The 11,185-nt window shown below is 46.9% G+C and overlaps 4 protein-coding genes across 4 annotated transcripts in view; all 4 read right to left on the bottom strand.

Moving 5' to 3' along the window:
- Positions 1-448: 448 nt before the first annotated feature.
- C922_02615 (hypothetical protein) lies at positions 449-2,162 on the bottom strand (the record flags this gene model as incomplete). Its single annotated transcript, XM_008818214.1, has 3 exons — positions 449-929; positions 1,088-1,502; positions 1,691-2,162. The coding sequence occupies 3 exons, from the start codon at positions 2,160-2,162 to the stop codon at positions 449-451; spliced, it is 1,368 nt and encodes a 455-aa protein (XP_008816436.1).
- Positions 2,163-3,388: 1,226 nt separating this feature from the next.
- C922_02614 (hypothetical protein) lies at positions 3,389-5,551 on the bottom strand (the record flags this gene model as incomplete). The annotated part of the gene is made up of 1 exon (XM_008818213.1): positions 3,389-5,551. The coding sequence occupies one exon, from the start codon at positions 5,549-5,551 to the stop codon at positions 3,389-3,391; it is 2,163 nt and encodes a 720-aa protein (XP_008816435.1).
- Positions 5,552-7,043: 1,492 nt separating this feature from the next.
- C922_02613 (hypothetical protein) lies at positions 7,044-8,530 on the bottom strand (the record flags this gene model as incomplete). The annotated part of the gene is made up of 2 exons (XM_008818212.1): positions 7,044-7,230; positions 7,401-8,530. 2 exons carry the CDS (start codon positions 8,528-8,530, stop codon positions 7,044-7,046), a joined length of 1,317 nt encoding a protein of 438 aa, XP_008816434.1.
- A 1,600-nt stretch (positions 8,531-10,130) lies between these two features.
- Positions 10,131-11,185, bottom strand: part of C922_02612 (hypothetical protein) — a gene marked incomplete at both ends in the record, with an annotated part of 1,937 nt that continues 882 nt past the window's right edge. Inside the window, one exon of the mRNA XM_008818211.1 lies at positions 10,131-11,176. Coding sequence (XP_008816433.1) covers positions 10,131-11,176 — 1,046 coding nt within the window. The remainder of the gene's footprint in view (positions 11,177-11,185) is intronic.

Genomic DNA, 11,185 nt, shown 5'->3' with positions numbered 1-11,185 from the left:
AAAAAAAAAAAAAAAAGGAATGCGAACCGCGTCAGGTGCTACACAAGCAATAAACTCGGGACCGCTTCCCAAATGGATGAAATTATAAAGACAGGGTATGCACTAAACGAAAGAGTGACCCTCTACTCGAGGAGGTAAACACACCGGAGTGTCTTACCCGGCGGCACGCCTGGATTAACTCAGCAGACGCCCTCAGTTGCTTCAAACGAGAGACATACAAATTAGGATTAACAAAATGGGGATTCAAAAGAGTACAGATATAGCGTAAGGGAGAAACACACCACGAGGGGGGAAGCAGAGGAGAGGCAGATCAGACGCAGATCAGACGAAGATGAGACGCAGATCAGACGAAGATGAGACGAAGATGAGACGAAGATGAGACGAAGATGAGACGAAGATCAGACGAAGATCAGACGCAGATCAGACGCAGATCACCCGCAGAAACTTCTCAGCGCACATTGTCGCCATCCCAGAAGACTATCTTATTCCACTGGGTGAGGAGAAGCATCTTGAGTGCCAAATGAAAAACAGACGAGGCATGGAAAAGCCTAATCGTATCGTAGTGAGGAATGAGCCTCAATTTTTTGCACCTCACAGAAGCTGCCTGTAATTGGGAGCAGCGAACGCACTGGGGATATAATCTCTGCTTCGTGTCGTATAGTTTAAAAAAATTGAGTATCCGTCGGAGGAATTTCCTTTTTTGGTAATAAGCAATCATATCTTTAATGACTTGTACAGGTGGCTGATGATCTCCTATGAACCTGTCGTGGCAACTGACTCCACATGTGTGACAACCCGTCTCTTTGCAGAAGCGTCTCAGAACTTCTATTTCCCTCTTGGTGGCGTACTTCATGTCTTTGTTTAGACTCTTCTTTCGGTTGGAGTACACGCCCGGCATCTTCACGTCGCTCGGCGAGAATTTGTTGTACCTGCGGGGTTAGCGGCGGAGGGGGGGGGCGAGGTTAGCAGGGGTACGAGGTCACCCACTGGAGTGTTGGCCAATCTGATGAGGTGCTTAAGGGGGTTTCCCTAAAGTGGTCCTCCTACAATGGGCCATTCGTAGTGGCCTCTCCTTGTGACCACTTACGTGCCGCCCGAAATCTTAAAGAACAGATTTGTCAGCACAAAGTAGCGCAGATAATTAAAGGTAAAAAGACTCAACTTGTTGATGCGAGTCAGAACGAACTTCTTCGTACACTGGTACATTATTTCATATTTATTCGTTAGCTTTGTGTTTATATAGTAGTCGGAGCTATTGTATATGATTGTCTTCACGAGGTGTCCCTCGTACTGATTGAAGAGAGCTCGTATGAGGATCGCTTGGACAAATTCGCTTGCAACATTTAAATAATAATTCACCAGGTTAAGCTGGAAGAAGCCAATCACTCTGGAGACGTAGTTGGAGCCACTCACTTCTACAATGTAGGCCTGTGTCTTTTGCGAAACGATGTTGACGTAGTGGAAGAGGAAGAAGGACGCGGCCAGCTGGAGGAGGTACACAACTGCGGGGGGAGGAGCGGCACAATGAAGGTGGATGAGGCGCAGTCAAAGTGGAAGCGGCGCAGTCAACGTGGTGCAGCTCAGTGAACTTGCCGCTTCCCAGTGAACGTGCCGCTGCCCAGTCAACGTGCTGCTTCCCAGTCAACGTGCCGATACCCCGCGCAACGGCTTCCCACTCGCTGGAACTCACCGAGGAAACGCAACACGAGGGTGCCGAAGAAGCCAACCAAGCCGCGCAAGATGTTATTCTTTATATAGGTGCCCTCCAGGAGGTAAAACCAGTTAGTTAGCTGAGACGCCCTGTCGGAAAGAAACGTAGTGAGAAAGTGGACCGATAAAATGTCCGAAATTTTAGACACCGATCTTAAGCTAACATATCTCTTCAACAATTTGGGAGACTCTTTTACGAAATAAAAAATTCTTCTGCGATTTATGTTATGATATTTTACACTCTCCAAAGCACGGCAGCTATTATATATCATATCTACTTCATTTTTAAAAAAACATTCATTGCATAATCTCTTCCGAATGTTCTTCCCCTGACTGAATAGGACATTCAGCGGTACGTTGTAGCTCTGCTCATTTTTGTATATCGATTTGACGAAGAATAGGTTGATAAAGAATAGAAGCACCAGGGATAAGATAATCGAGATGATCTTCATTTTGCCGGGCAGGTGGAGGGTCTCTAGGGTCAGGCGGAAAGTCTGTACATTCGGATCGTCTGTCTAGGGCATGCCGCTTCTTCTTTCTTGGTGTCCAAACCTAACCAGTTTTCTTCACCTTCGCTACTTCTCCTTCTTATCCATCCGTCTGGGGAATGCCTCAAAAATGTCCGCGGAGGAAAAAAAAAAAAATATAACAAAACGGAGAGGAAGCGGGGCAACGGGGAAGGCACATTCCCAATCGGTTGAACCTTTTAAATTAAACCATAATGGGGGGAAGCGGTGAAAGGGGTGAAAGGGGTGAAAGCGGCGAAAAGGACAAACGTCGCTAAAGGGACAAACGCGAGGGAAGAGTCAAAATGGGCATGGAGGGAAATTGTACGCTGCCCAGCGCCTCTCCGAACGCGGGAAAACGTACCGCGCGGCGGGCGGAGAATTCGCGGAGAAGTGAAACAACTGGAGAGGCACATTTCATTCGGGCAGAGTGTGCAGTGCAAGGCGGCCCCGATAAAAAGAGGGGAAGAAAAAAGAAGGAAGCGTAACGGAAGAGTAACAGACGAATAACGGAAAAAAATAGAGAAAAAAATAGGAACGAACGGGAAAACTTGAGGCCTCCATATGGACAAAGCAGTAAAACCGAGATGAAGCAGCCACTATCGCATCCAGCCCCCCAAAGGCGCATAGAAGACAAATCTCCGCGCTTCGGTGTAAATTTCCAAGCAAGTGCACACATCACCACTTCTGTTTTGGGTAGAAGAGCTCGGCAAATTGGTTCGCGCTGACGAGCTGGCGAGTTTGCCAGGCCGCGCATTATCAGAACACAAAAAAAAAAAAAAAAAAAAAAAAAAAAAAAAAAAAAAAAAAAAAAAAAAAAAAAAAAAAAAAAAAAAAAAACTACGTCCATATGTGTATACACACACGTACGTGACAACACCGCACCGAAGCGCAAACGGTTTTACAAACAAGTTGGCCATGCACAAATCGGTTGCGGTTCAGAAGTGGGATAAAAAAAAGAAATATAATAAAATAAAAAAAAGGAGGAAGTAGGTATGGGTCAAAATGGCACATAACAAAAAAAAGGGGAATAAGTTAAAAAAAAAAAAAAAGATTAACAACTGCTGGGGAAGTACCCCCGGGGCGCCCTCAGAGAGGAAGGTAAATTTACCTCGCCGCGTTGCATCTCGCCTCTTCGCGTCTTGTATGTTCGCTTCTTGCTGCTCCCCCCCTCAGGCGAAGTAGGGAGTCAAAATCCAGCACAAAAAAATTTGAGAAAGAGAGAAAATGAGAATCAAAATGTTAATCCGCTTGACATTTAAGTGGTTCGACAAGCTGGAGTTATCGTGCACGTAGAGGTGAATAGACTTAAAGAGCTGCATCATCTGCACACTGACTGTGAGGTAAAAGTAAATCTGCGTCAATCGGTACATGATGCGGCTATTTAGGAAGAGGACGACACTGTAGGGGGTAAAGCTCGACGAGGGGGGTGTACTCATGCTTTTGAATGCATTGTGCGCGATCTTGTTTGCTAAGACGTTCGTATGCGACTCATCCTTGTCTAGTATCTCTTCTGGCACCCCGTAGAGAGACGCACACGTGAAGTGTAACAGGTAGAAGAAAAATTTTGTGACTATCAACCCACACAGTATTACAAACTTGTACGAAATGAATGACAGGATGTGGAGAAAGGAGAGGTTAATATCTCGACATGTTAGCAAAAATAGGAATTTAATAATGGCTGTTTCGAAGAATAGCAAGAGGAAGACATACGATGTTATGCTGAAGAGGTTATCCGGGTTAAATACAAAATTGTTCTTCTGAGCCGTCACCGTTAGTGTATACAGAAGGATGTACGTGATACTCGACATGAGCGGTATGTACAGGTCAGCTTTGAAGATACCCATATTGCTGCTGTAGTCTACATAGTTTATGTCATTTGAGTTGTGTCTCCCAACGTTCCCGCACTGTGCGTCGGTGCCACCATCTAGACTGCTTGCCCCGTTCACTCCCCCTACGGAGCTGACCCCACTAAGGTCACTTCCCATGCCGCTTACCCCCTCCCCTGTGCCCCTCTTTGGGTCGAAGAAAAAGCTCTGGTTCTGCGCAAACGGGCTACCTGCGGCCCCCTTAACGAGGCTAGTGCTCTCCTCCGTGCCACGCGCATAGCCTTGGGAACCTCCTTTGTTAAGTGAAAACGCAGATGTGTAATTCTTGTTATCGTGACGACCACTCCCCATCATCCGCTCCAAGTGGGTATACACATAATACGTCCTGGACTCACACAGAGCCTTCCGTATGTACACATATGGTACGAGAATGAAGAGAATTTTATTTACGACATAAGAATGAGTGACGTCAAAATATCCTCTCAGCAGGGATAACTTATTTCCAATAAAGCTGCCGTCATGACTTTCAATTTTTTTCTCGATCTCACTCATAACCATTTTGGCAACTCTCTGTTTCATTATGTTATTAATCGGATCATTTGTCTGTACTGTGTTCGTTAGACTTTCAAATATGTTATGCATAATCCCTTTGCTCGCTTTCGATTCCATGGTGTCTGTTCTGTTACTCCATCTCTCCGACTGGTGGAAGGGATTTGTATTCATTTGACCGGAACCCATGTTGGTATTTTCTCCTTTAAATGGTTGCGACGGGATAAACACCTGGTTTTTCATTTCCTGCTGATTATACATGCCGTCATTCACGAAGGGAAGGCGGCTGTCTGCTCCCTGCGTTTCGTTCTTCGGCCCAACATGGTGTGGGTACATACCTTCTCTTCTTCCTTCTTGACTGGGAACCTTGTTCGTTCTGTGAAAATTAGGGTTCACGGCTGACCCTCCGGGGTGGAAAGGTCCGCCTGCTGTGGGATAGATTCCACCGCTCACGACGTGACCGGCATCACCTGACGCGTAGAACTCGCTCCGCTTGCCGCCCCATACGGGGTGCGCGTTGACATAACTGGGTGACGCAGCACTGGGCGCGCCGAGGTCGCTGGGGTTGAGGAAGGTGTGCTGGAAGTTTGCGCCAGGGCGGTTCCCCAGGTTGCCACCGACATTGCCTCCGATGTGGCCTCCCACACTACCGCCGATGTGAGCTGCATCCGTCTCCAAACTGTAGATGGGCGGACCCGCCTGCTCATATCCAGGACCGACGTGCAGACTCCTCCCCACTCCGACGCCCGCACTCTCCACGTTGCCTTCGCTTGGCGACGCGTCGGCGTAGGTTCTATGTCCCATCATGACGTCTGCCCCCGACCTACCAGCCAAATTCATTTGGCTATTACTCATGTAATTCATGCTGCTCCATGACTCCTGTTCCTTCTCCTTGGCATTGTTCACCTTTCGCCGTCCGTGCACGTTGCTATCGGCATAGCTGTTGTTGTAGTTCATCTTTGGGGAGGGCTAACAGGCGCGCAGAGGGGTGGGACACCTCTTCTCTTCTTCTTCTCTCTCTCCTTCAGCACCAATGTGCGGACGTCTGAATGTACATACTCATTCGTCCATATGTACATCCGTTTGGCTAACTCGTACGTACGCAGGTGGAGCGCCAATTTTAAGAAAGAAAAAAAAAAATTATCCTGCATAAAGTCTCCTTCAATACTGGTGTACAAAAAAAAAAAATATGTACACGTTCAGGTAAATTGGCGTATATTGCGCACGAATGTGGGCAGTAGTAGCCAGGCACGTTTAACTTGCTCCAACTTACGTATGCAAAATGGAAAACGTTTAACTTGAGTTGAAATCGAATTGTAGCGGCTTAGCAGGGAATTAAAAAAGGGGCTGCGAAAGATGCAAAGAAAAGAAAAAGCAGAAAAAGGGAAAACAAAACCGGGAGAGAGAAAGAAGAAAAAAAAAAAAAAAAAAAAAAAACAACCAAATGTGGGGTATACAATCCCAATGCATACATCTCCATAGTGCCATACGCATGTTCGTTGCCCCTCCCCCGGTAATCGCGAGATCGCGGCATGGCATTTCGCGCATGGCAAAGGTGACTCCCAAGGCGCGGCAACAAACACACGCATATACAAAATGAGAAAGGCTAAGAAGATACAGATGCCTTCGCACAACAGGTGATGGTGTACATGGGAGAAAAAAAAAAAAACAGATTATTCCATTACTTGTTGCTCCCTTGACAACTTCTCCCATGGCACTCCCTCCGGCTTCGTTCAAAACGTCACGATAATTAGCAGCTACGTTAACTTCCGTAGGACGACGGGAGGGGAATTTCCTCTTGTGTGATATCCAGCCGAGCTTAGCACTTTTCTGTGCATCTTTACTTGCTGACGTGTTTACCTTTTTTTTTTTTTTAATCACCTCAGTAAACAGACGGTCATGGATGACTGGGTGGCACACCTCTCGATGGCACAGCGTGCCGTCTTCCGCCATCAGTGCCCTTCCACTTTTTCAGATTCCGCACTATGGTGAAGAGGGAACTTGTTCCCTTAGGGGAGGCTCTTCTCATGTGCGGGTAAACGGAATGGTGAGGTAAATCAGTGCCCCCGTCAGTCTCCCCCACGAGGTGATTTCCACACCGTGGGGGGAAAAGCAAAAATGATGAGGTCGCAAAGTTATCATAGGAAGCAGCAGACAAAATGGGACCCCCCCCCTGCCCCTCCTTTTGAGAGCGACTCCACTGCGACACTGAGCATGGACTAGTAACACGGCTTCCCTTTGTGGCGCACACCACACCGGGGGTTGACGAACCAACTTGCGAGATTCCCTCATGGTAGCGTCTGCTTATAGGGAACCCCCCTTTCCCCCTGTCAACTCATCAAATCCTACGGTACCCCCGCGAACGCACAAGTAGATGCACCACCGGTGAAGGCAAAAAAAAAGGTGGATGTTTGTAAACATTTCAGACCTTCTTCCATCATGGGGAGGACTAACCTTTACCCTCCGCATGCTTGTGGCCAGGTGGGCGAACCAACTCGTCGCAGTCGTATATGTAATCCTTACTGATAGCTGTCTGCAGAACTTCGTCTCGCTTTCCTTCGGTGAACAAATCGGCGTAGTCCTCCTTTTGGCAGAGACGCACGAGGGTGAATCCGTCCTTCGCGGCGAGGTAGTATCTGTACGGGGTGAAGCAATGATGCGGTGGAAGCAGTCCCAGGAGAGGGAAGCAAACGAGGAAAGACGCATCTCCGGGGGGAAGCAGTCCAAGGAGAAGGAAACAAACGAGGAAAGACACAACTTCCGGGGAAAGCACTCCCGGGGGGGTCGCATCCCGCTGCGCACCTACCTCCAGAAAACGCAGCTGCGCAGAGTGGCCACCTCATTAGCATAGTACTGCCCAGCTGAGTCCAAAATGTAAACCGTTAGGTTCTTCAAAGAGGTCAGGGAATAGCCAAAGGGAGGGACGTACACCTTCTTCAGTTCGACGCTTTTGTCTTGTCTATTAAGGAACTCCGTTATGTACACGTATTTTGCATTCTGATCGGTGTATAACCCATCCGACTGATTCGGTAAAGATAGTATGGAAGAGACGAAGTGTTTGTTGTAGGTACTTAGCTGATTTAGAATCTCCGAGTTGTACGAGAAGCTGCTAAAGTAAAGGCGTAGTGCCAAAATTAGGTAAAAGGTGTCGTCCGAAGAAATGTTCATTTCATCCTCCGAGATAGCACTTACATACGGGTTCAATACATCTATGCATATGTTCTTTAATTTTATATTTTTCCCCAAATAGATATACGAATTGACGAGAAAGAAGAAGACACTAATGTTTAGAAACGCCGGTGCCTTTCTCATAACATCGTCTATGTTCATATAATTCTGGACAACTTCATCCCTCACATGTTCGTATGTCTCTATCGATTCAATCCTGTTTTCACTTACGCTGTACAATACGTTGCTTAGCGACCTGTACAAAGACATGAAAGGTATATGTACCTTCTCCTGATCGTAGTAGTAGCTATTAATGCGGACATATTTTTCCCTCTTCGTCACAGCATCGTGTTTAATGATGTCACCTTTATTTCGTTCTAGATGAATTCGCAACTGCGTTACTGCCTCGAGGACGTAGTACAGTAATACTTTGGATGGCACTCTAATTCCACAGGTGGTTAAAAATTTTAGAAACTTCGTTCTGTGAAGAAAGTGTTGCTCATTCCCTTTTTCTACTTCACTCTTGTTCCCACTTGCATGCCTGTCCTGTACATATCTTTTTATGTTGGCCAATTCTGCATTTAGGATGTCTTTTCCACGTGACCCCATGCAAACGCGCACCATTTCGTCTTCTTTGGGATACCCACCCCAATACTCCTCAAAAATGGCTTTCACTTTTGCCTCATGTTCTTTTCTGCTCTGAACTAAGTCCTCCACTGAGTCTGCATAATTTAAAATGGCACTCTTCAACCCGTTTATGTCTTTCATGGAGGAGAAATAATGCCTTCTTCGTGTAGGCCGCACGCCGTTGCATCGTCGTTGCAGGGATGGGAGAACTCCACGAATTGCGGCGATCGTCTTCATTGGAGAAGCAGTTGGATCTATCATATACACAACATTGTTCTGTTTATGTGGAATAATTTATCTGGACATATAGGACTGCATTGTTGTGCGCCCCCAAAAGTAGTACTCACTTTTTCTCCTAAAATCGCCTGAACAGGTCAAGCAGTTTTTCCACTTTTTCCACTTTTACTCCTTTTATTTTTCTTTTTTTTCCTCCTTCTATCGCTTGTGAACCATAAATAATGGAAAAAGATTAATGCCTCTTCGGGGAAGGGAATAAATTACGCAGTCACATTTTGAACCTTTTCGAGCTTCTTCTCCTTTTTTATGGCAGCAAAACATGTGTGTGGGGTCATATGGCAAAAGGGTACAGGCCTCTTTTTACTTTTTCCCCCCACTTCTTATTGTGATAAAATTTTAGCGGCGATTGCGGGAGAAGAAGAACGGCGAAATGTGGACCCCCGTGCAAAAGCCACCTTCGCAAGCATTACCTCTTTGTTGTCTCCCATTAGCCGCTTTTCGCCTATGTGCAGCATTAAACTGTGGCGCATCACACGATGTTGAAGTGAAGGGGTGGATGTTCTTCTAACTTTTTAAGAGTGACGTTGTTGCGGTGCCGCTGGCTGGAAGGGTCGGCCAGGAAGAGGTCACAGGATCCCGAAGGAATAACTAAGCAGGCACCTTATGCGCACATGCTTATGTATGTGTATATAGGTACATATATATATATACATTTATGTATGTATTTTTTTTTCTCTCCTCGCCTCATTCGGAATACCGGGGGCTCGCAAAAAATGACACTTCGAGTTTTTTCCCCAAATGGGGGGACCATTCAACCGAGCTGGCGCTAAAGCGCGCAGGGGGTGCGCTCGGCAAGGCGGAGCAGGCAGCAGGGCAGGCAGCAGATCGGTCACCCAAAACAGAGGCCCTGTGGCTAAGCCTGTCACTTACGATCACTTCCACTTCTACTGCGCCTATGCTGGTCTCCCAACTACTTAACACACTCATGCGTGAACGCTTTTTAAAAATTTGGAGAGACGTTTCGCGAATCGGTTGCTAAACCATTTAAAAGATATGGACACACAACGGTGGATCCGTAATGCGAAGTTTTTTTTTTTTATTATTAAGCGAGCACGAAGGGGCCCAGATAAAACATACACACATGTACACATGTGTGTTCAAACAAAAAAAGATCCACAGGGAAGGATTGCGTGTGGATGGAAAGAGAGAGAAACTCGTCGGAGGAGCGAGCACCGCACAAATGTAGGGGTGCAAGAAAAAAAAAAAGGAGGATGATGAGGATGAATACGAAGATGGAGATAAAGCCGAAATGTAGGAACCCCCAAGGTATCGAAAGGGTCGAAATTTTAGAAAATGCGAAAAAACGGGATTAAATAGTGGGAAGTTGTTTCTTCTTCTTCTTGGTCTTCTCGATCGTCTTGATCGTCTCGATCGTCTTGATCGTCTCGATGTTCTTAGCCTTGTCCATCTTCTTGGTGTTCCCCCGCATGTGACACCCTAAAGACTAAAACCTGCGTACAATCTTCTCCTTGCAATCGGAGACCAAATTAACCAGGTCACTAAAAACGTTGTTCAAACTGTTGCGCATATTGTAGTACCTGAAGATGTCCGAATTGGCCACGTGGTATTCTCCAAACATCTTACCCATACCTTTCCGCTTGTCACCACCGAACCGCATTCCATAGACATCTGAGTCTTCTCCGAGATACTTCTCTATGTAGTAGGTTTCTACTTCTGCGTTGAATCGAATTCGTTTGGTTGCTTTGCTTTTTTCTGTATTATCTTCCTTAGCGGGGGCGCAGGAGCAGGAGCTCTTCTTTAATATAGGCTTAGGGAATGTCCTTCCGAGCCTTATGCAAGTGACGCAATAACCCCCAACGATCCCACTAGGTCTATCTTCCTCTGGAGAGTTCACTTCACTTTTGCAGTGGGGACATTTGCGTGTCTTCCTTTGGAGACCCATCTCAGACGAGTCACCCATTATGGTGAGATTATTCTTTTGGCTAAAAAGAGCATCCGTCAGGAGGGTATACAATCGGAGGTAGTTTTGCTTCGTGAGGTAGCTGTGTAGGTAGGGGTCTTGCTGCTCCCCCGGGTGCTGCCCCTTCAGCTTCTCCTCCTGCTGTTGTAACGTGTCGGCACTGGTTTGCTGTCCGTCACTCGCTTGACTTCCTGCTTCACTGCGAACTTCGCTCCTAACACTGCTTGAGTCTCCCTCGGACACACTTGACCCGGTACTGGGGGTGCAGTCATCACTCGGATAGTCTTCACGGCGTTCGGCGGCATTCATGTCAAATTTGATTTTGTCACTTGAGGTGGTGATGTCTTCTGCCTCATGGGGGGGATCAACACTTCTGTGTCTCTTCCCGCCATCAGCAGACTTCCTCTTACTGGTGCGGAGGATTCGAATGAACTTGAGGAAGCTGCGCAGACCTCTGCTGCCTCGCCTTCTACCGCGTGCACCTTTGCTTCTGCTTCCATCGCTGAGGACTCCTCGATCACTACTGACCCCTCCTTCGCTGCTAACCCCTCCTTCGCTGCTAACCCCTCCTTCGCTGC

Source organism: Plasmodium inui, assembly GCF_000524495.1.
Source record: "Plasmodium inui San Antonio 1 unplaced genomic scaffold supercont1.9, whole genome shotgun sequence".
NCBI classification, from domain to species: domain Eukaryota; phylum Apicomplexa; class Aconoidasida; order Haemosporida; family Plasmodiidae; genus Plasmodium; species Plasmodium inui.
The sequence above is the reverse complement of the archived record's forward strand: the minus strand, read 5'-3'. Positions and strand labels throughout refer to the sequence as shown.